Genomic DNA, 27,508 nt, shown 5'->3' with positions numbered 1-27,508 from the left:
ATTTGAATGTTGCATTTTTATGTTGAAATATGTCATCGATTTTCTTAATTAAATATGTAATATTTTGAGTTCGGTCCACTGGGAAATCCGGTTCAGGAAGTACGCACTCCCGCTCCTCCCGACGGCTAAGCTAGGCTAGTACAAAACGCCCCCAGCTAACCATTACCTGCTCCCGTTATTACCCCTCCCGTTAATGTTACCCTTCAGCCCAGCGGAGCGTTTTAATCACCCGCACACACAGATTTTAAAACTAAGTATTTATTGGCTGATATCGGTCGTCGATCAGGTTGATTGGATCCACCGACTCCCCCCCATCTGAGCTAAGCTAACACTTCAGTTAGCCTCACAGGCAAAATGGCGGACAACGAGGATGACAGCGGTTCGACCAGAACAATAACAGCCGCGGAGCCGCCGGGGACCGCGTCCGCTCCGTGCGCGCAGCAGGGGGATAATGCCTTGTCAACGGCTGCCGACCAGAGCAGCCAGTCAGGAGAGGGTTTACAGACGGTGTCTCGTGTAGAGACCGGTCACCCCGGTGAGAGTTCACCGGCAGGGTCCGGAGCTCAGCTGGCAGACTTCTTACAGAGCTGCCCGGGGGAACAGAGCATCCTGGTGGGCACAGAGCTCACCGGCCTGGGCCCGGACCTGGCGAACACCACCATCATTTACGTGCAGCCGGACGGCAGCCTGGTGGAGGGTTCTGGACTGACGGCCGAGGAGCAGCAGGCTCTGCTGGATCAGCTTACCAAGCAGCAGATCGTCCAGGTCTCCGACACCGAGGCCGCCCAGCTGCTCCAGCAGAGCCAGCTGGTCAAAACCGTCCCCGTCCACAACACGGCCCTGGACCCGAATCAGTTGCAACAGGTCATCAACCAGGTGACCAAGTCCCAGCAACAAGTCCATGTTCAGGTCCCCCAGCAGGTCCTGAAGCAGCATGTCCAGGTCCCTCAGCAGGGTCTGAAGCAGCAGAAGCAAGTCCAGATCCCTCAGCAGAACTTGAAGACCTCAACCCAGAACAACGCTTCCCAGCAGCTGAAGAGCGTCGCTCAGCAGTTCGCAATGCAGACCGGCAGCTCGGTCCAGGTGGTCCAGAAGAAGGTGAGGTGTACAACCCTGTTAAGGACTGGTTTATCTGGACTATACTAGACTCAGCTGGTCCAGACTGATCCTGCCTGACCAGGGGGAGCAGTCAGTTTCCCAGTGAGACTGAGTCTGTCAGCCAAGTGTGGAAATATCTAAGTGATACACCCATCACCTGTCTCACTCTCTCTGTCTGTCTCTCTGTGTGTGTCTATCAGCAGTTCTTCAGGTGTTCTTGTCAGGTGTATTGCCAGCACCTGTAGTTGGTTTATTTTTTTCTCTAACAGCTGATTGTGTCAGTCTCTTTTATGTGTTTTTACATTAATAATGGAAACACATATTTAAATGATTTTTTTTTTCCTTCAGTTTTGGTGAAATTTAGATGAATAATCTCTCCCTACTGTAATAATCTTCTTAGAGTCCATTGAGTGGCTGGTGTGGAGCTTTTAATCAGGTTAAATCCCTCTGAGTGTTTTCAACTGGTTTCTGGTTCTCTGTCCTTTTAGTCCGAGCCCGTCAGGATCCAGATCCAGGTTCCCCCTAAACAGGAACTCAAGACAGGTTCCACCCCCCAGCAGAAGTGTGTAGCTGTCAGTCATCCCCAGGTCAAGCTGTCAGCCAATGGCAGCGTAAGCAGTGCTCAGATCATCCACATCCAGCCTGTGGTTGGTCAGCAGGGTCAGCAGTTCTTCCTGCAGCAGCGCCCGGGGGACCCCCCCATCCAGCTGCTGCTGCAGAGCCCCTCCCCTGTTGTTGGATCTCTGCTCCCATTGGTTCACAAAGTCACAGGTCAGATGTCATCAGCAGGCACCGCCTCCAGTCCAGGTCAGAAACCTGCAGTGTCACCCATCAGAGTCCAGACCTCCACTGTTGTTAAGCCTCCACCTCCTACCATCATCAAGACCCCACCCACCTCTGCAGCCAAAACCATAAGTGTCCCGCTAATTAAAACCGGGGCTAACGGCACAATGACAGCCACTAGTAAGAATCCTGTTAAACCATCTGCAGTAGTCACTGCAGTCCCAATTCAGAGCACCACACCTTCTGCTGTCCGCCCCGCCACCACAGCCCCGCCCCCTGTAACCCCGCCCCCAACAGCAAAGGAAAGGGAGAGGGAAAAAGAGAAGGAGAAGAGGGTGAAGAAGAGGGAAAAGAAGATAATGAAGGTCCAGACCAGATCTGGCCGAGTCTCGAGACCTCCGAAGTACAAAGCCAAAGACTACAAGTTCATCAAGACAGAGGACCTCGCCGACAGCCACCAGTCCGACTCTGACGACTACTCTGACATGAGCGTAGAGGAGGAGGAGGCTGCAAAGAAAGATGGCCCCACGCCTGGCTCCTCCCCCTCCCTCACCTACAGCCACAAGTCCCGGTCTCATCGCTGCCAGACCTGCGACAAGGCCTACATTGGTCCTGGAGGACTGAACCGGCACTACAAACTAAACCCGACACATGGAGAGCCCGATCTGCCTGGCGACTCACCCAGCAACACACCACACCCCCTCAGAGAGGACAGCCAATCACAGGAGACGACAGCAGGCGCTGTCAGAGAGGAGGAGGAGAAGAAAAAGGGCGACAGATCGGCTGCCACAGCAACAAACAGAGTAAGAGAGCCACCAATCAAAGGTTTGAGGGGAGGATCATATTTCATAGGAAATATTTATTAACCCTAACCCTAACCCTCCTCTCTCTCTGATTGGTCTGCAGGTGGAAGGGGGTCCAGCAACAGCTGTAGGTCTTAGGGGCCTCCATTACCGGGGCCCCGGCAGGCCCCGAGGACGAGGCAGAGGGAGGGGGCGGGGTCGAGGCCATGGTCGATCATTGGTACCGCCTCCTAAGGTGAGATCACTTCAAACTTTTTTCTTTCTTACAAAATGTAACGATTGTTATTAACCGTTGGAAAACAGTCTCAGACCTCAACCAACGAAGAAGTCAGTGGTCAACATCAGAGTCCTCCTCTCCACTGCATCAATCTCCTTCAGGTGTGACACACCTGTACGGTCAGTCCCACCCGTACGGGGTCAGTCATACCTGTACACTTCTGTACAACGACATGATAAACTGCAGTCTGATGACCTGAGAACACTCCACATGTCCTTCTCAACAACTTTAATTGCAGTAAATAATCCATTTATCTGATTGGTTCATTTTCCAAGATGGCAGTTGGCCTCGTCAGTAGGCGGGGCCGCTGTGGTCGACCACCAAAGCTTGCTGTCACCACGGTAACCGCAGAGCAGCAGGCGGAGAGGAGAAGAGATCGACTGCAGGAGGTAAGAGGAAGAAAGTTGAGACATGCTGTAAAGCTGTGAAGCCATGGTTACATTCTTCATCAGTGACCATAATCAATGACGGATACCTGATGTGTTGTTGTGTATCCATGACAACTACGTGTTGTGTGCAGCTGGTGGAGCAGTGTGAGGATGAGGAACTGATGGACATCGTTCTTCCTCGTTTGACGAAAATGTTGAGTCTGTGGGAGCTGTTGCTGGCAAAGGTACACACACACACAAACACACACAGTATGTATATACACACAAACTACACATATATATATATATATATATATATATTAGACACACACACACACACACACACACGATGAGAAGACAGACTGTTGTGTTTTCCCTCCTTTAGGTGGAGCGTGGCGGTCCGGCTCGCACTCGGTTTCCAGATATTTACCGTGAGTTTGAGTCCCTGCAGACTCAGGTGAGACAGGCTGCTCAGGATTACATCATCAGTCCACAGGCCGGAACTGTACCGCTGGAGGTCCGGAACATCGAGGTGAGACCCTCTACTGTGATCTACTCCTTGTTCTACTGTGATTTTCTGAGATGATATGCGTGTGGTGAGAAAAAGCGCTGCACATGAGTGAACAAACTGTGATTCTCTCAGTGTCTGAACTGCTGAGAAGTTTTATTTTTAGAAAATATCTTAATGGTCACACAATATTAGTTTATATCTTATGTTGTTAATTAATTAATTAATTTAGCATATTTCCCACCCAACTTTTGGCCTGTTGATATTTTCGTCAATTGGTCAATTTCGTACAACACATGTGTACTGTGTGATTCAGGTTACAGGTGTGTGAACAGTTGCATGTGTTTTAGGTTGCCAGGTCTCTGGGGATCCTGGACGAGGTGAACAGGATGAAAGTGCTTCCTGGATCATCTCCTAGCTCCAGTCTGACGAATAAGAACGTCCGATACATGGAGGTAAACACACTGTCAACACTGTCAGCTTTAATGTTCTTGCATGTGTATACATCAGATCAAAAATTCAGAATACTGGATTTATTACCTGATGAACACCTGATGCAGGTTCAGTCCTCATATAAACCCCTGATCCAGGTACCCAGCAGAATTCATCATAAATTCTGTTTCTCAGAATTCCAAAATGCTGCCGCCTTCAAAGAGATTCAAGATGGAGAACAGCGTTCCAGTTCATCAGAATGGCATAGAGGCACACAGAGCAGGTACTACTACTGCATCAGTACTACACACTACTGCATCTGTGCTGTAGTTGATGTAATCATAGATATATTATTTATTTTTAACTGAACTGAACTTGTGGTTTGTTTTTTTTTGCTTTCGTAGGTGAGACCCCCGTGACCCCTGTGACTCCTGTGACTCCTGTCACCTCTGTGACCTCCCCTCTGAAGCCCTGTTCGGTTTCTGTGTCTCCTCTGGTGATCCCAGCTGGAACAAAACTGCAGACCACCACTGCTGACTCTGCCTCCAGGTGAGCTGGCTGAACAGGTGATTTCAGGGTAGAAAGGGTGATCTCGGGGATTGTAGGATCTGTGCTGATTAGGGGTGTGACGATACACTCCGCTCACGAGACGAGACGAGACGCGAGATTGGGTTCACGAGATCGAGACGAGACGAGATTTTAGGAAAACCACAATGACAAAATATATGACTGGACCAACAGACTTTTATTTTACTGAGTTGCACAAGCATTTTGAAATGTTTTATTATAACTTGCATGCACCAAGTATTAAAGGTAACAACATGCTGCAACTACACAGTCATGTTCTTTTAACTGTTAATAAACTTATTCTTTCACAAATTGAAACTAGAACTAAAATTTATAAAAGTTAAAACAATAATAAAAAAATAATAAAATTGAATATTTCCTCCTTTTCTTTTCAAAGTGCAAACAATATTATGTGCAAAACCAAATCATTAACTGTCAATACAGAGTGCAAACAAAGCCTGACCAAGTGTAACAACATGCTGCAACTACACAGCCATGTTCTTTTTTAAGAATATTAGCATGTCCACATTGTCTGGCAGCAGTTGGGATCTTTGCGCATTGACTATGTCTCCTGCTGTTGAAAAGATGCGCTCACTTGGAACGGAGGTAGCAGGGACAGAAAGGCACGCTTTGGCAAGGTGAGACAGCAAAGGATATTGGGAGCAGTGTTGTTGCCACCACTTAAGAGGGCAGCCACTGAGAGGGATAGAGGCCTCTTTTCTGTAGTTTTCAACTTCCCTCTCAGCCTGTTTTGTACTGTTGGACATCTCTGGCTCAGTAGAGAAAGAGTTTCCTAACAGGTCCTCAAGTGCTGTCTTTTTGGGAGTAGGTTCTGTCACTTCGGGCTCATCATCTCTCACAGCCTCCTCTCTACCATGTGTGGGACAGTGAGCTCCACCTGCTGCCCCTTCTTCCCTCTCCTCAGCTGTGGTCTTTAAACAGAAGAAACACTGGTGTTAATTTTGATAAGCAGCTAAGAGACACACACACACAGATGTCACATACAGACACAGACACACACACACACACACACACACACACCCACACACACACACACACACACACACACACAGACACACAGACACACTTCATCACTGATATATATATACCTGTTTTTGCAGCAACTGTTCTGCCTTGTTCTGTACCCTCAGGAAGACGGCCTCACACTGGTCATGGTCTAGCTGAGGTAGAGTCCGGAACCTTGGGTCCAGTATCGTGCACTCCAGCAGATAGTTGAAGGCATCCCCACTGTATCTGTTTGCAATATTCGTGAGGATTGCAGTCTTTGTGTTGGCCACAGTGGTGGAATCTCCATCATTTGGTGTCATGTTCTGTTCAATCATGCTCTTAAGTGGCACAATGAGAGACACTGTGGGACTCCTCTCCTCACACAACACTGTGGTGGCTGTCTTCAAAGGATGCAGCAGCTTCACAAGGTCTTCAGCATCTCTGACATCGCAGCTGTCAAGTGTATCAATACTTCGGGCGTTTTGTCTTACCTCATATCTGCTGCGATAAAAACACCTATGTCTCTTGTTATTGTTGTGGCTCTGGCGCTTGACTGTGGAAGTTGAGGTCCGAATGCATTTGTCAGCGTCGTCTGGCCTGTTAGTGTTTTCTTCACAGGTGCAGAAGCTGATTTGAGTACCGAGCTGTGGTGGTGCTGCATATGACTCCGCATCGTGCTCGTATTACCCGCGGTGTACGGCATTATTTTCATACAATGTTTGCATATTGTCTGTGTTTTATCAGTCACTCTACTGCCATTTATCATTTCCGCCGGGTACCCAAAATGCTGCCAAACAGACGATTTAAAAGTGGCGGGGGCATCTTCAATGGTCATACCGGTATTTTCCGACGTCATTCTGGCTGCTTGCTGTTTCCCCTCCTTCTCCTCCTCTTCTTCTTTTCCTTCTCCTTCTTTAGGTTCTGGCAGGCTAGACGTAGCAAATGCGCATTACTTCCCCCACAGGTCACAAGTAGAAGCACAGCCAGTCAAAATTCTCTGGTAGAAGCAGAGCCAGCTTCTCTGGTAGAGGTACAGGGGTAGAGGTTTGCATAGCTCACAAATCTCGCGAGACAGATTTTTAACGCGACGAGAAATATCGTCGAGTTTAATCTCGCGAGATCTCGTGGCACGAGATCTCGTCACACCCCTAGTGCTGATCTATTCTGATCTGGTCTGAATGTGTTTCTCTGCTCCCTCAGCTCTTCTGGCTCCACCTCCACCCAGGCCCTGCCCCCAGATACATCCATGGAGGTGACCTCAGGTGAGGACCAGGGGGAGGGGCCTCTGTCGCCCAGCCAGTACCAGGTCCTGAGCACGAGTGACCTCACAGCCCAGATGAAGGAGTTGGAGAAGGTGTTGGGTTCAGGGCCCGACACAACTGCAGACTCTCAGACACCTGAGTCTAGAACCACCCAGACACCTGAGTCCACCTCAGTCCAAACCCCAACACCCTATCAGCAGAGGGACTTCTCCCAGTCTGAGTCCAGATCCTCTGACCCCTGTGAGCCCAAAGAGCTGCAGGAGGGTCAGGAGATCTACATCCAGACCGAGGGCCTGACAGTCCAGATGGCAGAACCTGGGTTGGACCGGATCGTTATCGTCAATGGGCCAGACGGGACCACCATGCACATTCAGACCCCAGAGGGGGTTCCCCTGGAGGCGGTCCAGGCCCTGCTAGGCATTGAGGCTTCTGACGGAGCCAAAGCTCCTCAGTGAACTCTTAACAGACCCCAGACTGATCTGGACTGAGCAAGACTACAACTGGACCTGAACCACATCACATGAAATGGGAGAGTCTACATTCATTAGGTGCGGTAACTCCAGTTGTAGCTGTGAGAATTACACGTGAACTCACACAGGCGAACATCTGTACTACCTGACCAACACCTGGACCTACAAAACGTGGACCCAGAAAACAACTCGATTGTCTCCCCTGGACTGTCTCACCTGGACTGTCTCACCTGGGTTTTGTCTCCTGGACTGTCTCACCTGGACTTTCTCAACTGGGTTTTGTCTCCTGGACTGTCTCACCTGGACGTGGCCGTCCGCAGTAACAATCTTGTTTAAAGTTTTATTTTGTGCTGCTGATGTTTAATATTTTGTTTTCCTGAGAGAGATCGATCAAACCTTTTCCTGATGATGAGGACGTGAGCGTGATCAGGTGACACCAGATTTATCACCGGGACAACAGTGGTCTCTACAGATAACCTGATCAATAATTCCTAATCAATCTCAGGTTACCAGACTCTAAATATCAGCAGCATTATTATACCAAGATAATCAATTATTGTCCTTTTCTGTATTCAGCATCGATGAACAAACTTATTTATGGTCTGAGCTCAGCTCGTTGTTTGATTGATCTGTTCTGCTCTCACCTGTGATGTCATCGGTGGCTTCCTGCTGTTTTTTAAGGAATCTGGTGCGATTGTAAATTTGTAAAAAAAGAAAAAAAAAGAAAAGAGAAACTTTTTTTTCTGTGTTTCCATATTTGGATTTGTTGTTCATTGAAAAATAGAAATGTTCAGTTGGCTGTTTATATGTAGATAAATATGACAAACAAAGTTTAAAAAAAGTTGCACTATTTTATTACTTTTTATAAAACTTCACAGCAAAACATTTTCCAAACATAACGTGAACATTTGTGCTGGTTTGGAGAAGCGATGTGAGGACAGACTGAGAACAGTTTGAGTGCTGAATGAATTAAACATGTTTCATGTTCCTCCAATAAACAGACGTGATGACCTCGACTTTGAGCTGTTTCATGTTTTCTTTGTTGTCACATACAGTCGTACTGAGAACGACGCAGGGAAACTGGTTCTGTGTTTAAGTCGTTTTTCACAGTGAAGCTTCTGATGCTAACAGAGCGTTTGTTCTTCCTCCGTGAAAATTTGAGAACGTCAAACTAGTTTTACTGTTTGTGCACAAGGTCAGCAACAAATACATATTCATTATAAAACATTTGTTTATGTAGTCAATTGGAATATAAACATTGAATTTTAAGCTTTAGAGACAAAAACAGACTTGTGTGTCGAATGATGTCCATCAGCTGATTGTAGGGGTTAACCTTCTGCGTCAGGACGTTGATCCAGCTTTACGTCTCTTTACAGCGCTGCTTCTACACCTGTGCTGACAACAGCTAGCCTAACAGTTTCCCCCTGACTTAAGCCTTTGACCTAAGCTAGGTTAGTGCCTGGTCAGTCAGATGACCCTGGTGTTGATCACATGACTCTGGAGGATGGATGACATCAGAGCGGGCGGTGTCCAGTCTCCAGCAGCAGAGCCTCCAGTATCAGTCTGGTTTGTGGGGGGATGAAGGGCTGGTGCAACCAGCAGGACAGGTAGACCATGCAAAGGTCAGAGGTCAAGGTGTGGGCGACTTCCTGCAGGATCAACTGCTTCAACTTCAGCTCCTGACAGAATGACTCCAACAAGATACGAGACGACTCCTCTGAAACAAGAAACATTGTCACTCGGGTGAGATTGATGACATCAGGTGCGTTGTACCAAACAGGTAAACTCACCAAAGTGTTTGGTGTCCCAGCTGTGAAACAGAGGAAACTTTCTTCCTTCAGGTCCAAATTGAAACTCCTCCAGATCTTGAACAGCTCGCTGTGATGTCACCAGACGCTCCATCTTCATCACCACAACGCCCTGAGAACATGGAATCACAGATATAGGGTTCAGAGGATAAACTGTGACTCGACCGTTCAGCGTGCATCTTTATCATCCCAGTCTGACAATGTGCAGGCGACCAATCCGATGAGAGCTTTAGGAGAGAGGTCAGTTTACCGGTTCTGAACATAAAACTGAGCTGTGACCGGTTCACAACAAGAACTGCATCACATAAGGTTTAGGGTTTCCACAACTACACGCTGTTACCATGATGACATGTTGTTACATAAAACAGCATTTGTTCTGAGACCTGGACGTGTCTGTGAGCACGACTAATCCAGTTCACAATAAAAGAAACTTGTTTCTTATCTGATGGCAAGAAATTTTAAAAAGACTCTTCAACTAAATAAAAATACATGAAGGAACACCATTTTGTTGATGACATCTTGCAGTTTGCAGCATTCGTCCTGCAGCTCTGGAGCTCTGCCCGGCAGCTGCCAGAGAGCTGAGGAAGCTGATGGAGCTGATGTAGGTGATGAAGACTCGTCCACCAGCAGCTGATCACTCTGAGAACTGAAGCAGGAAAAATAGATAAATACTCTTAAACACTTAACAGGCCAATTAACAGGTCCCAACCACATTATCACAAATGCCACCCACACCAACACAGACTCCACCCACATTAACAAGGACCCCATCCCCTCCTCCTGGTTGCCCCTCAAGACAAGACAAACTGCTGCAGCTGGTGCAGAACTGTCAGCTTCCCTCCAACCATTAGATGTTTTTGTCTCCTTAGGAGCTGTGTGAAGAAGAGGAGGACCTGAAGAGGACCAAGGTGCTGTTGGCCCCTGTTTCCATCCAGAGGTCAGTATGGACATTGTGCAGGATTTTAAGTATCTGGGGGTCCACACTGATAATGAACTGAACTAGGTAAAGAACACCAACGCCCTCTACAGAAAGGGACAGAGTCATCTCTATTGTCTGAGATGGCTGTGGTCCCAGAACCTCTGCTGGACTATGCTCAGGATGTTTTCTGAGCCTGTGGTGGGCAGTGCTGTCCTGTATGCTGTTGTGTGCTGAGGGTAACAGACACCAAAAGACTGAACACACTGATCCTCAAGGCCAGTGACTTTGTGGGAGTGGAGCTTGACAGTCTGGCGGTGGTGTCAGAGAGGAGGATGCTGTCCAAGTTACATGTTGGACAGTGGCTCCCATCCACTCCATGACGTGGTGGTCAGCCACAGGGGCATATTCAGTACTAGACTGATCCAACCACAGATCGCCACAGGAAATCATTCCTGCCTGTTGCCATCAAACTGTTTAACTCCTCGCTCTGAGTGTCAGCCGATAGCAGGACTCTGGATGCTTTGTTCCTCTTTAATGTGCAATAATTGAGACAAATATTGTGCAAAAACTCATATTCCAACTGTAGCATTATTTATTACTCTGTGAATTTATTCTAGTGAATGTACATAATATTTTTGTTGTTTTGTTGTTATTTTTGTTTTTTTGTTGTTCATGCTTATTTACAGTTTTTTATTATTATCATTATTGTTATTGTTATTATTATTATTATTATGACATTTTTCAGCATACTTCCGGGACTTTGAATGGGAGCAGCTGTATTGCAAGCAATTTCCCCTCAGGGATCAATAATAAAGTATTTCTGATAAATGTCCTTGAGTGATGTCACTCGAGTCACCTGTCAGATTAAACAAAACTTATAAAACTAACATAAACTCACCGGGTCAGTCTCATGTTGACGATGTTTCCCGCCACTTCGAATCCTTCCTCGTTGAGTTTTTCCCACCTCATCATCAGGTTGTGCCAGTCGGCTGCGTTGTCTTTGATCTTTCGGGCACTTCCTGTGACAGCATAACACTTCCTGTTTGCTGATGTTACTGCGATGTCACCTGACTGACCTGAGAGGCAGCAGAGGAGACACTTTCACCTTAAAGATTAAAGACACTTAAAAATGTTGACAACCTTATATTTAGTTTTTGTACGTAAGTCCTAAAGGGCCTTACATTCATACGTTTTATATCCTCTGTTGTCCCGTGATAGGGAGTTAATTTCATTTGTTTTCCCAAGATAGCAGAATAATTTTCTCGAGATAATGAAACTTGTTTTCACGAGATAATGATATAATCAATTTGGCGCAATCTAAGTGAGCCTGATGTTGTCATTAACTATATAGCTGACCAGCTATGATGTCCTGGACATCCAGTATCCATGGAGACGCCCCAATTCGCCCTAACCCTTAAGAAAGCACAATAATGATATTTTGTTCAGACTTGAGAGAAAGTGACTGTGAATATTGTCCTGGTGTAAATGTGGAATTTTGGTTGCTATATTGTTTCATTAATAAGTTCAATCGCCCTCAAAGATCACAACAGTTACTCCTACTGTAAAACACACAAAGTAATAGAATAATAATAATGGTATAATATAATAGTAATAGAAACAGTGGCAGTTCTACATGGGGGCCTACAGGGGCCAGTGCCCCTGTAAAAATCTCCCTGCTCCCCCTGAGCTGGCTGAATAATAAAATGAAAATAAATAAATTGGTCAAGTTATTACGATTTTACGCACTAGTACAAAAAGGTTGAACTAATGTGACTCAGTGTTCTACACGGATTAATTAGAGCGACGCATCCAAACACTGCATTGCTGGGTGTGAGATGAGAATGAGAACGGCAGCAAGAAGTTTTGAAGAGAGGAGCTACTAATGTCTTGTTGCAAGAGGTGAAGGTAAGCAAAACCATTTCATCTTGTAAAGTGATTTGTTGCCTCACTCCAATAACAAAATCAAGTTTATAAATGTCTGGTCTCGCTATGTTTAAATATCAAAGCAGAAGGTTTTCCGCCTGAAAAACAGCATCTGTCATTGGCAAAAAACTTTAACTTACAGAGTGTTTGTGATGAAAATAAATCACTGCGATGGTCAGCCCTCCCAACTGAGACTTCAGACTTCAGAAAACAGCCTCCATCCCAGTGAGTGAGTCAGACAGCTTCCAGTTTACTGATGGCAATTATGTAGCCTTATGTAATTTAGAGTTAAAAACACTGTCAGCAGGTTTAGATTGACAGAAGGACACCTGGGAAACACCTTGAAAACACACCATCATCATCATGACTTGTACTGTCACATCTTTTTAGGAGCCGCCGTGCCGGCTTTCTGTGTGAATTACACACAGAAAGGTGGGATGTTAAGTCGGGAGGGATGGTTACTTTTGAAATGAGATGTATGCCTCTACGTTGTTTTTCTTCTTCTAGTAGTCCTCATAAAACTAGGAAGGGATATTGCAGCCATTTTGCCCCAGTAAATAAAAAAGTGAGAGAAACATATCAAGGAATTTAGAGAGCTGAGGACTTGGTGGAGGTTGGAGAGAAGGCATGTGATGAAAGGAAGGACAGTGACACAAAGAGAGGGTGAAGAGGAAGAAGAGGGTGAGGAGGAGAGGTTAGCACTATATCACTGATGTGTGATTCTTATGTTAAAAAAAATAAACAAATACTTAGCCGACATTTTAAAATAAATACATACAATAGTAAATAAATGTTGTTTATAGTTCTCCCCGATGTTTACTGTGCATCTTTCCACAGATGTCAGCAAGTCCCAGGACGATGTAGCACTGCGGAGCCACTGCCACTGCCTTCACATCAACACAAATGACACACAGCAGTACGTGATGCAGTCTGCTATCATCGATCGTCTGATTGATGATCGATTGATAGATAGCTAGATCGCAGCAGCAGGTTGATTTACGGGTGTGATAAGTGTTCCGCTCGGTGTAAACAGTCGGATCGATACGTCAGCCGATCAGCTGGCTGACGGATGTTTAACACGCGATCCTCGTGCGAATAACCATCGATCAATGAATCACTTCCAGTCATGTTCGATCATCGATCATGTGATCAGTGTAACTTTCAGTTGTTCACTCACCTTCCATTTGATCCATAGGTCCTCTGAGCTCACGCTAACGACCAACTTCTCACTTCCTGGTTTCTTCTTCTGTGGTGGAGGTCCTCCTCAGCTTCAGCGTCTCCTGCTGATCGATCAGCACATCTTCACCGTCATAAAAAAAACGACTCACCCGAACCCGAAATGAACTATAAACAGAGAAAAAATAATTAAATAAAATAAATAAATAATTGTGTGTGTGTGTGTGTGTGTGTGTGTGTGTGTGTGTGTGTGTGTGTGTGTGTGTACATTAACCTTGTTGCCCTCAAGTACTTGTTCAACCAATTTTCTGGCTCTTTTGATCCATCTGTAAATATTACTGCTCTATTTGCATGACTATCTTCAATATACTTTTGCACTATGACTCCAGTAACGTCTTTTTCAGCTTCTGCTGAATATTTAAGTCTGCTGACGGCACCTAGAGCAACCAGGGAGGAATTTCTGGTAGAGGAACATTTGAGATATACTGCACGTCACATAAACCAACACTTTCAGCCTTTACATTTCCATCCCAGCCTAAGCTCCAGAAGTTTGACTTGTCATGCTCTGAGCAGTCAACCAGCAGGCCTTTACTGAATGAGACCTTTTATGGCCCTGCAGATAAACCCAGTAAGCCAGCATGAGCTTAGTCCTTATTCTCAGATCTTCTTCCCCCATCTCAACCTGCAGAGCTGCAACTGGAGAGATTACTCTCTGCTGCTGACATGTGACACTCTCATAATCTAATCTGGCCTAATGAGCATCTCAAGAGTTTATTAAGATTTTACACTTATCTTTTGTCCACTCAGTGTGCTGCCTCCAGGTAAGGTTTTCATCAAACAGCACTCCCAGAAAACAAATACGTTTAACTTGCTCCAGTGTTTCACCATAGAACTTTATTGATATATCTTTGTGGCATTTTGCAAAACATATCACTTGAGTTTATGCAACTGACAGCTTAAACCCCCATCTTTTTGCCCACTGCTCCACTGTATCAACCACTGCCTGCAGCTTCTGCAGATATTTCTTATTTCTCCCCCGTTACCCATAATGCCCCATCATCAGCAAATAATGATTTACTTATTCCTCCCCCACTACCTCAAAGATGTAATCAATCATACAGTTAGATAATATTGGACTGCATACACTCATGACATTTCCTGATGTTATGATTATTGATCTTCATTCTGCTGCATGTAACTCATCAATTATTAACTATAATCAAGAGAGTTTAACACCTGCTCAACTCTGAGATCTGTACAGTAAACACAGTGATAGATGAACAACGTCAACAACAACATCATAAACAACATCATCAATTACAACATCAACAACAACATCATCAACAACATCAACAACAACAACATCATCAACAAGAACAACATCATTAACAACAACAACATAACAACATATCAACATTTTCTGTTGTTACTCTGTGGAATTAATAAAAGTCTCAACCACAGTTTCATAGATTGAAAGGCAGAAACTTATATTTACTTCTCAGTTTACGTATTTGTTGTGATTTATTTACAGAATGAACAAGTCTCCTTCAAATCAGTTTCATTTTTTATAAAGGAAATATTTTGACAGATTTAAAATCAGTTGCTCATCTTTTAACACATCATTTAAACTCTTCTCGGATACTTGAGTAACACTGAGCTGATAATACTGCAGTACTTTTACTCATGATGAAGTATTTGTACATTGTACAGTTACACGAGTACATGACCTTAATATTTCAGCCATGTTTATTGTCTCAAAGACTCAGAGTAATTTATTAAACTGTAATTATGTAATTTACTGACAGTGACGTCAGTATGCACACACACACACACACACACACACACACACACACACACACACACACACACACACATACACACACAGGATGTTTAATTGTGAAGAGGTCTCACTCCTTCTGCTGTTGAAGAGCGGAAACAGGCTGTGGGAGATATTATTATTCTTTCTATCATTATTGACAAATCTGATCAAAAGTTGCATAAAGTTTGTTGATTTATTACATTTTTAACATATTGACCAAAAAACTTCCCAAAAGCTGGAGCTGAGCTTGAATTTGTCCAAAACTCATTAATGATAAGTCCAATCATCATCAAGCTCAGTACATGTCTTCATGTTTCAGAACTGAGGCATTTTCAAACAGATCTGTTGTGGGCGCCACGAACACTAACAACAGGTACCTCAAAACGCTGCTGACAGAATTTTACATGTGTAGCTGTTGCTGATATGTTGTTCTGACACTCAAATGTAAAGCAACTGTGATTTGATTAACGCACTGCTGACACACACACAGTGTGTGTGTGTGTGTGTGTGTGTGTGTGTGTGTCATAATGTAACAAACTGAATCTTGAGGTCAGGAGAAACAGTCAGAGTGAGACCTCTCGTTGCTCACACACACTCTCTGCTCTCTGACGCAGCAGGAAGTAGCAGCAGCAGCAGAAGAAGAGACGAAGAGTCACAGTGAGTTAAATAATAATCGATTGATCTGAATAACAGGTTTTATTTGTTGCTGATAAATTATCGCTGTGATGATGTCAGCACTCCAGCTTCCTGTCAAGCTGCAGGTGAACAGACATTAATGATAATCAATAATCAATATTGATACTCTGATTGTTGCAGTGTGTGGTGGTGATGACGTCAGTGCTGCAGCTTCCTGCTGAGCTCTGGCTTCAGGTGTTCAGCTTCCTGTCCTGGAGAGACAAACTAAGTGTGCGCTGCACCTGTTCACACTTCAGACACCTGCTGGATAAATCCCGCCCCCTGTGGCGAGGCTTCCATATCGTGCTGCAACAATTTTCTCGATACAACCACCTATTCTGGCGCAGCCTGGCTCAGCGGCATGTGGGTATTGTGTCAGTTCGTTCAGGTAAGAGGAAACACCTAAAGCAGCTTTCCACCTGGATTCCTGCTCTTGATGCACTGGGGTTGGACGATTGGAGGGAAGGGGGTATCGATGAGCTGAAACTCTTTCAGCGGCTGCAGCGTCTGTCCATCACAAACTCTTCCATACCACTCAAAAACTTCAACTTCCTGTTTCCTGTGAGTCACCAGCTGACGCAGCTTAGCCTCTGTAACGTGCAGCTCACCTGTCCTGCCTCTCAGCTGTTGGCCTCTGTGAGTCAGCTGACTCGTCTCACCTCACTGCTGCTGCACCATGATGGCAGTCTGAGCATACCAAATCCCAGCAGTGTCCTGACTCACCTGACCAAGCTGAAACACCTGTCCTGGACCATGATCACTTACAAGACACTGTCACATGATTTCTTTGACCCTGGCCACCACACAGGTAGAACATTTGTTGAAGGTCAATCCAAACAAACAGGGGGCAGCCGATCACCTGTGTGACCACTAACTGCTGCTCACTGTACTCTTTTCTGTAGCTAAAAATGGCTGTTAGCAAGTTAGCTCAGCTAGCCATGTAGCTAGTGATGACAGATGTGTTGTGTTTTTCTGCCAGCAGGTGGCAGCGCTCTGCAGTTGTCTGACCTGCAGTTGTTGAATTACGATGCTGTGGTGACGCACGAAGCTCTGCAGCCATTGTCCTGCCTCCGCAGCCTGTCAATCTTCCACCTGTACTCTGTACCTGGACCCACCTGTCACTTGCAAACATGGCTGATGGCACTACCACAGCTGCGCAGCCTCAGTGTGCATGGTGAGATCCATCATCTATTGTGACTCTACTGAGACTCTGTTGTGACTCTACGGTAACAAGACAGGACAATTCTTGTCACTGAAGCATCTCAATCTTTTGCTCCTGCTGATGCTGTGATGTCACCTTGACGTCACTCTGTCTGTCCAATAGGAGGCCATCCTCTGGCAGTGTATGCTGACATCCTGCCATCCTCCCTCCTCAGTCTGACTCTCTGTGTCGATCTGCAGCCTGAAGATCTGCAGGTGGTGTCACACAGAGCTCCTCACCTGCAACACCTGCACCTGGAACCCTGGAGCGCCTCCTCCAACCTGGTCACACTCCTCCCACACCTCTTCCCTCACCTGAGAACACTCCGGATCAGGTGAGTCACTAACAACCAATGACCCATAATGATCAGTAATCAATAACATGGCCCAGAAAAGTTGAAACAAGGTTAGGCTGCGTCCAAACTGATCAGCTGATTGCTCAGAAAAGGATCAACCTCTAGGAAACACTTGGTTTCTATAGTAACCTTCTGTTTGTTGTTTTTCAGACATCATCACGTGTCAGACGGTGACTTCCTGCGTCTGCAGCAGCTGCAGCACCTCGACACTCTTGAACTTCTGGACTCGTACTACAGACCCGACCCGGCCGACCCAAGCTGGGTCGTCAATGAACCAAGTCCTCGCCTGCTGCAGCTGATATCTGACCTGCAGGACCTCACCAATCACAGAGTCCGAGTCATCACCAGCTCACACAGAGATCCACTCACCTGCCACTGTGTCTGACCAATCAGGGAATCTCGTCACAGCCCGTGACATCAGCTGATAACCAGAATATTCAAATTACATTGTTGTACTTACTGTGCCTTTTTTTGTGCAAGGGTTAGGGTGTCATAATCGTCAAAGCGCTTCAGCGTTGAGTCATTTTTATAAACAGTTGTTGTTACTTATTGCAGTTTTAGAATGGCAGCAACCATGACCCTTTTAAAGTGGTGCAAAGGAGCGGGTTCTAAACAGCCGCCATGTTTGTCATCTGTGGCTACACAAGTGGCAACACGGTGACGTCGTTGGTAACATGTGGGAATACATTGCTCAGGAGGAACATGATTTAAGTTTGGCAGGTAATGGATTTGTTGAGGTGTGTCAGTTATTGATAACTGATTTGTTCATATATTTATGCACACATTCATAAACATGAACCAAAAAACACACAAAGCTGTGTGCAGGTAAAAACATAAAATATGAAAGAAAATAAAGAGAAAAAAGTTGTTTCTGTCTGAAATCATGATAGAATGAATAATTAGAATAGGAAATAATAGAATGAATGATTTTATTGTCAACCAAAGATTAGAACAATATAATAAAACAAACAAAACAAAAGTAAAAGTGTCTGAAGAGGAGCATGTAGAAGTAAAACATATACATCCCTACCCCTTCTCAATTTTCTTCTTTTCTTCTTTCAACAAATTCTCAAATGTATTTATAACTAAAACAATAACCCACAGTTTGTTTGCCACCCTATTAAATACTTAATATCAATGGCACATTATTTACAATCCAAATATCCACCCAGTGTTACAGATAAGTGTTAACATGACCTAACACAACCTTTCCTCTTCCATATACCTGACAAAAATATATTATTTGTATTTTTTAAAAATTGATTTATATTTGTGCTTTGCTTCAACTCCTCACCCGACACATTGCACAAGTCCACCCCAACGTACCACATCACCCTATTTATAGGACACATTGTGTTATTAAATGAAATTATCCTCTATATTGTAAAAAGCCTGTCACAAAACATGTTTTAATGTTGCTCAGATTTAAATGAAGTTTTGCTTTAAACATGATCATTGCAGTTTTAAATTTGACCAGATCTATAAATTATAATACATGTGAATTTAAAAACAGTGTGTTTGTGTGTTCCCTATCCACATGATGTATTATCCTGAATGCTCTCTTTTGAAGTATGCATATTGGTTATAAGTGGCTTTTGTAAGTGCTGCCTCACACTTCCACATAGTAATTCAGCAATGGTGATAAGAGTGAAAAATACAGTACAATACAATAAGGACAGTGAGTTGTGAGAATAGACCAGTATGTGTTTTGTCTGCTTCAGAATTCAACACTTTGCCAACGTTGTTCTGATAACTGATTCGAGGTTTCCAGCAGATTTTGTGGATTAAAATCAGGTCCAGGAATTTGTTTTTATAAACTCTTTCCACATTAACATTATAAATCATTGTTTGTACTTGTTCATCTATATAGCTTTTTCCAAACAACATACATTTGGTTGTGTTCAAATGTAATGATAACTTTTCCCCAAACACAAAGAACAGTGTTGTCATTTGTGAATAAAACAAATTTTATTTTTCTGGACACACAGTGTTGGACTTAATACTGACCCGTGTTTGACCCAAACATTTACACTTCTTATCATCAATACAACCAGTGTTTTCATCTGTTAACTCAATTAATGCCATTGATGTTGATCTATTTGCTTTAAAAACGTTTTGACTGACAATAAATGATTCTTACCAATGAAATGATCTCACATTCTAATCAACATTTCCCCAATAATTTAGAGAACTGGCAGAGTAATGGCGAGCCTGTAATTGGTGAAATGTTGTTTCTCCCCAGCTTTATAAAATGGATTAATTTCTGCAGTTTTCAGGTTTGGTGGAAATGTAGTTGAATGATCCGTTCCTGGTTAGTGGGTTTGTAACACTGTCAACGACCTACTCAATTACATTGATTCACTATATTATGTGAATATGTATATACATCGATTGAATTTTCTTTCCTTTTTAATTAGTTTGTATTTTGCTATTGCTCTTTTCTTTTAACATTCTGATGCTGCTGCGACAAACAAATTTCCCCATCTGCGGGACATTAAAAGATTTCTGATTCTGATTGTGATTCCATTTCAGTTGTCTTATACTTACATGTCTTTATTATGTCTGTGATTTATTTGTTTCTACAGTGTCGTGATATATCGTCGTGATAGATCAGCAGTCTCTCCTTTAACCCTGTCCAGTGCTTATCCATGATGTTTTCAGCCGACTGTGGTTGAACTTTTACAAAACAAAACAAAAAATCCATGAACCCACCAACCACATCATGCAAATTATTTAAGGATAATTTCAGGATAATTGTGTTATTTCAACTGTGCCAAATAGTATTTTGTAATTTATTCCATTAGCTTTTTTTCATAGTCACCTCTCTTGTATGTGATTTTATGTTGCTCTACAGAAACACTGTCTGTGACATCATCGGTTGTGGTTGAAATCTTCTCCACGCCCATGTAGTTTAAATTATTATACTATTATATATATATATATATATATCTATATCTATATATCTATATCTATATATCTATATCTATATCTATATATATATATATATATATATATATATATATATATACCTGCACGTCCTTGTTGTTTGTCCTGTTTGTGCAGTTGAGTTCACATCCTTTAAGAATCTGTTCAGCCAGGATTTGGATGTAGCTTAGACCTGGAATGTTTTTTTGAATGGATTTAAATATTCTGTAATGTTTGGGTAATTAGCCGTCAAACTGAAGACAGTACCTATTACCACCTATGGGGGCAGTATGACAGCTATGAGCCTCCGTCCTGTCTGATACACCATAGAAGAAGAAGGAGGAGGAAACGGAAGTAGAAAGTCGCGGCGTGTGTGCTCAGTCTCTCAGAGGAAGATGGCGGACGTGGAGGGTAAGTGCGCTGCACGTCTACAGAAAACACGTGAACTTTTTAAAATATGTGAATTTTTAATTTAAATGACAAGTGTTTAATGAATGTTTGAAAGTGAAACAAACAGAATCGTTTACTGCTCCGTATGAACTCTCCACTCGTGCCGTCTGCCTGTAACACCGAGCTGCACTGAGAAACACGTAGTTTAATATAAAACGTGTATTTAAAGCATTCACAGCTCAGTCTCGTGTCTCAGTCTGTAGTTTGAATCCTCAGTTTGTGTGTCTGTTCGGTTTGTGTTGCTGCTGAGCAGCAGCGGACTGTTGCACGTCTGCAGCCGGAGGCCGCTCACATGTGGCGGCTCACATGGAACGACTCACTCGATGAAGTTCTGACGTCCACATATATTTATGTGTTTATAAACATATGAATATAACCAGAGATTATGACTAACATTTCACGATCAAACTCAATGTTACAGCGCGTGACTTCAGCCACACTGAGTCTAACAGCTCACATTAACTCAGTTAATTGATCATTACAGTCTGATCCGTTTCCTGTATTGATCTCAGATGCTCTGCCGTGTTCGGAACATGCTGATGGATTATGTGCTTTTCTGTCCGTCCTTCCGGCCTGTTAGCTCTGGGCGTTAGCCTGATGCTAACTAACACGTGTTGTGGGAGCGGACACGTGGTCTTCTCTCCCCTCAGTAATCTGAAACTCAGATGAACGCAGCAACAACAGAGTTTAAACTCGGTTTATTCCGACACTTGTTAAATGATGAATTATTCATCTTGGAGAAAAAAAAGCAGGAGATGATTTATTTTTCCTTTTACAATTAACCTGTTTGCACATGTTCCAGCAGCATCAGCAAAGAAGAAGAAGAAGGTGAAGAAAATCCTTGAAGAAGAAGTTGGGGTGAGTGTGAAGTTTAAATGGCGGATTTAAACATCATTTTTCCTCCACAGTTTACATTTATGAGGGAGTCGTGCTCACATGTCAGGGTGGAGGCTAAACCAATGTTATATATTCAACAGGACATCCAACAGAGCGGCGATTTCTTCATCAAACCAGAGTCAAAAGTTGCCTCTCTGGACACGTCACAATGGCCTCTGCTGCTGAAGGTAAAACGCCATCACCTGTAGTGAACAGGCCGGGGGTTCGGTCCGATAGCGGGGTTTGGCTGGCTCTTCTGCCCAACGAGTCGTGTGATAACTAACTTAGAATAACTTTAAATACTACATTTAAAGAAAAGTCCCTAACGTGAGCAACTGTACTGCAGTAGAATATTGAAAGAGTTTAATGTAATACGTGTGAAGTCAGAACAAATCTACAGCTCACTGATGGGGACAAACACAGCAGAAGTCAAAATGATATTGATTGTAAACATTCAGCAAACTTGTTTGAGTCCAGCGTGTGACGTGATGAACCAGTTTATCCATTCGCTGAGCGGCCATCTTGTTGCAGTCTCCGCCTCTGCTCCTGTTCTGGGGGCATGGCCTCTACGATGCGGCGCTGCTGGTTTTCCGGCGTTTTGTCGGAGGATCATCCAAAACTGCACGCAGAGAAAGACTCAACCCGACAACCGCCAAGACGATTTTCTGTTCTGATCACTTGATGCTGAGACTTTTAAGGGATAGAAGGAATTTAAATGTTTTTACATCATTGATATGTAAACAGGTACATGTTTACGCCAGTGTTTAACTGTCATCCAACAGCAGTATTAATTGGGTTTCTTTCTGTTTCTCCTTGTGCATGACACAAATAAAACTGCAGTCAGACACTCAAAGAAATCTGATTTTTCTCTTTTTTTTTTTTTAAATTTTGTTTCCTGCAGAATTTTGATAAACTGAACATCCGGACAGCTCATTACACTCCGCTCCCGTGTGGCAGCAACCCTCTGAAGAGAAACATCCAGGACTATGTCAGGTAAGAAGCTACGCTAATAACATCTAGGGTTATGTTGGCCATCCCCAGGTGAATGCTATGATAACACACTCTGGACTCTGTAAATGGCATCGTTTGTTGGTTATTCTACTTCCTGCTCCTGCCAGGTCGGGCTTTATCAACCTGGACAAACCGGCGAACCCATCGTCTCACGAGGTTGTGGCGTGGATCAGGAGGATTCTGCGGGTCGAGAAGACAGGTCACAGCGGGACACTCGACCCGAAGGTCACAGGCTGTTTGATCGTCTGTGTGGATCGAGCCACACGATTGGTCAAGTCCCAGCAGAGCGCCGGTACAAGAAGCACTTCACATAATTGTCAGAATATGACATCCTGATTTGTTTTATTAATCTGTCTCCTTCTGGCTGGCAGGCATGCGAGCACAGTAAAACCCAGCGGCCCCCCTCACTACTCTCTTGTGTGTGTTGCAGGTAAAGAGTATGTGGGGATCGTTCGGCTGCACAATGTGATAGAGAGCGAACACACTCTGGCTCGGGTATGTTCGACTACTTCCTGCTGCATGACTCATTGATTTGAACAATGTGTACATTTAAAAAAGAATGTAGTTGTCATTTATAATTCCATCATTAGTATTAACATGCTGCAGGAGGTCACAGTTTAAAAGACCTGTTTAACTTTAAGGGTTAGGGTGAGTGCAAGTGACCAGGTGAGCAAATCATCTTCTTGTGACCCTCACTGACTCAGTTTATGTCTGCAGGCATTGGAGACTCTGACCGGTGCTTTGTTCCAGCGACCGCCACTGATCGCCGCCGTGAAACGTCAACTTAGAGTCCGAACGATCTATGACAGCAAACTGATCGAATACGACCCTGAGAGGAGGTTGGGTAAGATCATTGATCCATATACAACAGAGTAGCACTCATGCTTCTACTAGAAACATTTCACTCAAACTGGTTGTTCAGTCATCAGAATGGTTTAAAAAGTGAGGTTATTAATTTAACGCTTCAGGTTTAGTTTTTGCAGCGCATTTGTGGTTTGTCAGTGGTGTCACATGGTTGTGATGTCATATGCTTCTGTTGCAGGAATCTTCTGGGTCAGCTGTGAAGCAGGAACTTACATTCGGACTCTGTGTGTCCATCTGGGCCTGATGCTTGGGGTGGGAGGTCAGATGCAGGAACTGAGGAGAGTCCGGTCGGGAGTGCTGGGGGAGAAGGTCAGCTTCACTTGTTCTGTATCTGACCTCATTGGTCAGAAGCTGTTACCACCTCTGTGATGTTGTACTCAAAGTGTTGAGTTCAGGCCTGCTGCTCTGTGCAGGTCTGATAATTAAACTTTGGAACAGGAAGCAGCAGCAGCAGAGATACAGGCTACATGATATGTACACTGGCCTCAACGCTGCTGACATCATTACGACATCATCACACATCATCTTGATATCAGTCTGACATCTGTACATTTTTTTCGTTAGGACCACATGGTAACGATGCACGATGTCCTCGACGCTCAATGGCAGTTTGATCACAACAAAGACGAGACGTACCTGCGGAGAGTCATCTTCCCGCTGGAGAAGCTGCTGGTATCACACAAACGTCTGGTGATGAAGGACAGCGCGGTGAGTTTATCACTGATCGCTCATCAGGTGACCCTAACAATCGAAACACAACTTATTGACTCACTTGTGTCCCCAGGTGAACGCCATCTGTTACGGAGCAAAGATCATGTTGCCAGGTGTGCTCAGGTACGAAGACGGTATCGAGTTGAATCAGGACATCGTCGTCATAACGACTAAAGGCGAGGCTATCTGCACAGGTGAGCTGTGTTTCCAGCTGAAGCCACATGATGATTTGAGTGTGTCAGTAGCTCTCTGAGCTGTGATGACCTGTTCATCTATCACCCTTGTCTGATGGCTTCACTCATAAACCAGTCTGATAACCAATCTTTAGGATATTTATAATTGGAAATTGATCATTTAGAAATGGTGAAACTAATCAATGACTGATCCTCTACCAGCTGTTGCTCTGATGACCACAGCCGTCATCTCCACGTGTGATCACGGCGTCGTGGCAAAGATCAAGAGGGTCATCATGGAGAGAGACACATATCCACGGAAGTGGGGCCTGGGACCGAAGGTACATCTGGTGGTGTTGATCCCTTCTGATCAATGGACATTGTCACAGCCTCCTCTGTGAACTCTGATGAATAAACTTTCTACTGATAACAAGTTTGTTTGTTCAGGCGAGTCAGAAGAAGATGATGATTCAGAAAGGACTGCTCGACAAACACGGGAAACCAAATGGCAGCACACCGGATGACTGGAAGAGCCAATACGTTGATTACAGGTACACCTCCCCTGAGGGGGCGTGGCACATTCAGGGTTTTACAGCAGGACAGACGGGTGATTTGCAGTCAGGTGTTTGTGCAGACAGTTATCTCTGGGTGAGCTGTTGTGCTCTCCGAGGGAGTCAGTCTGCTACAGAAACTTTCAGCTGTGAGCATCTTCACTTGGCTGTTTGCTGAAGTGCGGCTCACCTGAAAACAGTGTCACCAGACTATCCTCAGCAGTGATGTCATCACAGCTCTTCCTGTTCAGTTCAAACGTTGAAATCAAACGTATATAAAACATTCATTAAACTGTGTTTCACAGCAACTCCAAGACGACAAAGGAGTCACCCGACGCTCCAGCAAAGGTAAACTCACCTGACCAGCTCAATCTGCAATTAAACCTGGTGTCTGTATTTTATTTATCAATACTACCTTTTGCTGGTGTGACAGACTGGTAATTATGTTTTGATTGGCCAAATCAGATGTTATGTTTCTATTGAACCTGCTGACCTAACTAAATGTTCACTTGCATGGCTGACCGATGCCACCTGGTGGCCTAACTGATGTCAGTAACCAATTTATCACCCTAACCCATGTTTCGCAGAGGAAAAGGGAGGCAGCGGACAGTGATAATGATGCTCCGACAACTCCAAGCACGCCGTCTGCGGAGGATGTGAAGAAAGAGAAAAAGAAGAAAAAGAAAGAGAAAAGGGCAAAACTGGAGGAGGCAGAGCCTGAGGAGGCAGGGGCGGAGGGTGAGGAGGTTGTGGCGGAGCCTGAGACGGAGGTGAGTTTGACTGCAACTGAAGGTCAAAATTCTTAATTCTTAAATTTTAAAACGTATCCTTTGTAATGTCCAGCTTGGGGTGCTCAGTTACACAAAATATGCTGAATGAGGCAGAAACTTGAAGGCTTTTTTACATATAATCAGTAAAACATCAGCAGCAATTTGTCTCTGTCCACGTGTTAACATGTTTCTGTCTCTGTAAACATAAACAAAACATGGTCAGGCACCAAACAAACTGAAATCCTCCAAAAGCATGGTGACACCATGATGTCACCAGCGCTCAATGTGTTTGTCCATACGTAAACAGTGAATCTTTTATATCTTCTGCCTGAAAGAATCTTACAAAGGTTTTAAGTGAGCTGAAATGAAAAGACCAAAACACAAAGTGTAGAAATGTTGGAATCATCATTAAACCTCAATATATATAGGACAACGTTGTCTTTGCATTAAACACAGTAGCTGTGATTCAGTCACATCTGTAATGGGTTGCACTAAAACAATTCATTGTCGTCATGTGACCTCACGATGAAAAAGCTCCCTTTTTATAATGAAATTGAATCTGGGACCAAAGACTCAGTTTGACACTAAAGATTTTTATTGAACATCTGATTAATGTTGAACAGATAGTAGTTCAGCTCTGATCAATAATGTACCTCATCAACTGGGTTATCAAAGTTTATTTTCCTTAAGTCAGATAATTAAATATGTCAAATCTTTAAAAAAATTCTCTTGCAGGTTGAAAGTGCCAAGAAGAAGAAGAAGAAAAAGAAACAGAAGGATGGCGACGCTTCAGAGTGATGGCACCCGGGAAACTGTATATATGGATGAAGACGGACTTTTTATTATTTTTTATGAATCTTGTTTTGGCTTTGAACTGTAAATACCATTCTGTTTGTAATTTCAAAATAAAGGTCTTTGTTTTCTGTATTCCATAGTCATGCTGTAAATATGTTGCATTTTTTTTCTGATCCCTTCAGACTCATCAGAAGTGGAAACTGATGAATTCGTTTTTGAGACATTTTGTTTCTAAGGGACACTAAACATTTTTTGATGCAGGTGGATTTGATGAGTTTTTAATTCTCATGTGCTTACATTTAGGTACACATTTGTACAAGACTATAGTAGATACACTACAAAATTAAATATATTCACTGGTGAAGACAGTTGTAAATGTGGCACCACCTCTGTTTCATCTATTTTACTAATCCATAGGAAATTAATCACATCTGACTGGACAAATTGAGCAGTTGAAATTAAATTATTCAATCTCATAATCAGAATTCAATGGGGTTATTTTTCTTTTTTACACAGTTCTATTCATTCTCATTAAAGTTGAATTCCAGATGGTTATCTGTCAAATTAGGAGTAAAAGTGTAGAGATTGTAATGAGTAGTTATTTAGGAATAAAGTTATGTAATCAAGTGCGGATGGTAAAATTAAGGGTTGGGTTTTTAGTTTTCAAATATTACAGGAGTTGTTTTTTTTTGTACTGACAATACCCTATCCAAATTTGTCTCAAGCTCAAAAGACGGAAATGAGAACTTTAAGACAAAATCTCGTACTCACATGTGTGGATCCAGCTGTACGTAGATCTTCAGCCTGCTGTGAGTTAGGAAGTCCTGAAGTTTTTGTTTTCTCGAGTGTTCTGGGTTTGACTGCGGTCTTGCCCTGTCGGTCCAGTAGCCAGAGGTTAATCTGTTACTCTGTGGATGAAGCTCTTGCTTC

At 43.8% G+C, this 27,508-nt stretch overlaps 5 protein-coding genes and 1 non-coding gene across 12 annotated transcripts; 4 read left to right on the top strand and 2 right to left on the bottom strand.

The window, feature by feature from the left end:
- Window positions 1-12: 12 nt before the first annotated feature.
- Window positions 13-8,592, top strand: znf839 (zinc finger protein 839). 2 transcript variants are annotated; one of them, XM_037072196.1, is made up of 10 exons: window positions 13-1,098; window positions 1,587-2,684; window positions 2,788-2,919; window positions 3,237-3,350; window positions 3,482-3,574; window positions 3,715-3,861; window positions 4,188-4,292; window positions 4,465-4,552; window positions 4,674-4,835; window positions 7,045-7,180. In XM_037072196.1, exons 1-9 carry the CDS (start codon window positions 355-357, stop codon window positions 4,820-4,822), a joined length of 2,670 nt encoding a protein of 889 aa, XP_036928091.1. In that variant the 5' UTR covers window positions 13-354; the 3' UTR covers window positions 4,823-4,835; window positions 7,045-7,180. The 2 variants fall into 2 exon arrangements, with proteins under 2 accessions (XP_036928091.1, XP_036928090.1); XM_037072195.1 differs by having other exon boundaries at window positions 20-1,098; window positions 4,674-4,818; window positions 7,045-8,592.
- LOC119004887 (E3 SUMO-protein ligase ZBED1-like) lies at window positions 4,996-6,326 on the bottom strand. Its single transcript, XM_037072197.1, has 2 exons — window positions 5,946-6,326; window positions 4,996-5,768 (listed from the first exon to the last, which is right to left on the bottom strand). Exons 1-2 carry the CDS (start codon window positions 6,177-6,179, stop codon window positions 5,322-5,324), a joined length of 681 nt encoding a protein of 226 aa, XP_036928092.1. The 5' UTR covers window positions 6,180-6,326; the 3' UTR covers window positions 4,996-5,321.
- On the bottom strand, window positions 8,408-13,524 carry LOC119004889 (cyclin-dependent kinase 2 interacting protein). Of its 2 annotated transcripts, XM_037072199.1 has the most exons (6): window positions 13,404-13,419; window positions 13,005-13,113; window positions 11,202-11,379; window positions 9,886-10,030; window positions 9,367-9,496; window positions 8,408-9,293 (listed from the first exon to the last, which is right to left on the bottom strand). In XM_037072199.1, exons 3-6 carry the CDS (start codon window positions 11,273-11,275, stop codon window positions 9,091-9,093), a joined length of 552 nt encoding a protein of 183 aa, XP_036928094.1. In that variant the 5' UTR covers window positions 11,276-11,379; window positions 13,005-13,113; window positions 13,404-13,419; the 3' UTR covers window positions 8,408-9,090. The 2 variants fall into 2 exon arrangements, with proteins under 2 accessions (XP_036928094.1, XP_036928093.1); XM_037072198.1 differs by lacking the exon at window positions 13,005-13,113 and having other exon boundaries at window positions 13,404-13,524.
- Window positions 13,525-15,783: 2,259 nt separating this feature from the next.
- On the top strand, window positions 15,784-19,433 carry im:7136021. 4 transcript variants are annotated; one of them, XM_037072730.1, is made up of 5 exons: window positions 15,784-15,878; window positions 16,038-16,284; window positions 16,879-17,070; window positions 17,221-17,431; window positions 17,603-19,433. In XM_037072730.1, the coding sequence occupies exons 2-5, from the start codon at window positions 16,050-16,052 to the stop codon at window positions 17,835-17,837; spliced, it is 873 nt and encodes a 290-aa protein (XP_036928625.1). In that variant the 5' UTR covers window positions 15,784-15,878; window positions 16,038-16,049; the 3' UTR covers window positions 17,838-19,433. The 4 variants fall into 4 exon arrangements, with proteins under 4 accessions (XP_036928625.1, XP_036928624.1, XP_036928623.1 ...); XM_037072729.1 differs by having other exon boundaries at window positions 16,876-17,070; XM_037072728.1 differs by having other exon boundaries at window positions 16,038-16,704.
- Window positions 19,434-20,698: 1,265 nt separating this feature from the next.
- On the top strand, window positions 20,699-26,717 carry dkc1 (dyskeratosis congenita 1, dyskerin). 2 transcript variants are annotated; one of them, XM_037072414.1, is made up of 15 exons: window positions 20,699-20,788; window positions 21,633-21,685; window positions 21,805-21,891; window positions 22,605-22,696; window positions 22,822-23,006; window positions 23,145-23,209; window positions 23,432-23,558; window positions 23,757-23,887; window positions 24,143-24,286; window positions 24,363-24,483; window positions 24,685-24,803; window positions 24,910-25,013; window positions 25,319-25,361; window positions 25,601-25,783; window positions 26,519-26,717. In XM_037072414.1, exons 1-15 carry the CDS (start codon window positions 20,773-20,775, stop codon window positions 26,579-26,581), a joined length of 1,533 nt encoding a protein of 510 aa, XP_036928309.1. In that variant the 5' UTR covers window positions 20,699-20,772; the 3' UTR covers window positions 26,582-26,717. The 2 variants fall into 2 exon arrangements, with proteins under 2 accessions (XP_036928309.1, XP_036928308.1); XM_037072413.1 differs by having other exon boundaries at window positions 20,758-20,788; window positions 21,630-21,685.
- On the top strand, window positions 24,506-24,583 carry LOC119005289. Its single transcript, XR_005070465.1, has one exon. It is a non-coding gene; the product is annotated as a small nucleolar RNA SNORD83 (small nucleolar RNA).
- Window positions 26,718-27,508: the final 791 nt, after the last annotated feature.

This window comes from Acanthopagrus latus, chromosome 16 (assembly GCF_904848185.1).
Source record: "Acanthopagrus latus isolate v.2019 chromosome 16, fAcaLat1.1, whole genome shotgun sequence".
NCBI classification, from domain to species: Eukaryota; Metazoa; Chordata; class Actinopteri; order Spariformes; family Sparidae; genus Acanthopagrus; species Acanthopagrus latus.
The sequence above is the reverse complement of the archived record's forward strand: the minus strand, read 5'-3'. Positions and strand labels throughout refer to the sequence as shown.

Excerpts from the sequence above, each read along its gene's own strand:
- im:7136021 (XM_037072727.1), top strand. The coding sequence starts at position 16,050 with ATGACGTCAGTGCTGCAGCTTCCTGCTGAGCTCTGGCTTCAGGTGTTC. Across the intron at positions 16,705-16,875 it reads TGACCCTGGCCACCACACAG|CAGGTGGCAGCGCTCTGCAG; the intron begins GTAGAACATTTG and ends TTTTTCTGCCAG. Across the intron at positions 17,071-17,220 it reads GCGCAGCCTCAGTGTGCATG|GAGGCCATCCTCTGGCAGTG; the intron begins GTGAGATCCATC and ends TCTGTCCAATAG.
- LOC119004887 (XM_037072197.1), bottom strand. The coding sequence starts at position 6,179 with ATGATTGAACAGAACATGACACCAAATGATGGAGATTCCACCACTGTG. Across the intron at positions 5,769-5,945 it reads AACAGTTGCTGCAAAAACAG|ACCACAGCTGAGGAGAGGGA; the intron begins GTATATATATAT and ends TTCTGTTTAAAG.
- LOC119004889 (XM_037072198.1), bottom strand. Across the intron at positions 9,497-9,885 it reads AAGATGTCATCAACAAAATG|GGCGTTGTGGTGATGAAGAT; the intron begins GTGTTCCTTCAT and ends CCATGTTCTCAG. Across the intron at positions 9,294-9,366 it reads CTGGGACACCAAACACTTTG|AGGAGTCGTCTCGTATCTTG; the intron begins GTGAGTTTACCT and ends TTCTTGTTTCAG.
- dkc1 (XM_037072413.1), top strand. Across the intron at positions 21,892-22,604 it reads AATGGCCTCTGCTGCTGAAG|AATTTTGATAAACTGAACAT; the intron begins GTAAAACGCCAT and ends TGTTTCCTGCAG. Across the intron at positions 22,697-22,821 it reads AACATCCAGGACTATGTCAG|GTCGGGCTTTATCAACCTGG; the intron begins GTAAGAAGCTAC and ends TGCTCCTGCCAG.
- znf839 (XM_037072195.1), top strand. The coding sequence starts at position 355 with ATGGCGGACAACGAGGATGACAGCGGTTCGACCAGAACAATAACAGCC. Across the intron at positions 2,920-3,236 it reads CATTGGTACCGCCTCCTAAG|ATGGCAGTTGGCCTCGTCAG; the intron begins GTGAGATCACTT and ends TCATTTTCCAAG. Across the intron at positions 3,351-3,481 it reads GAAGAGATCGACTGCAGGAG|CTGGTGGAGCAGTGTGAGGA; the intron begins GTAAGAGGAAGA and ends TGTTGTGTGCAG.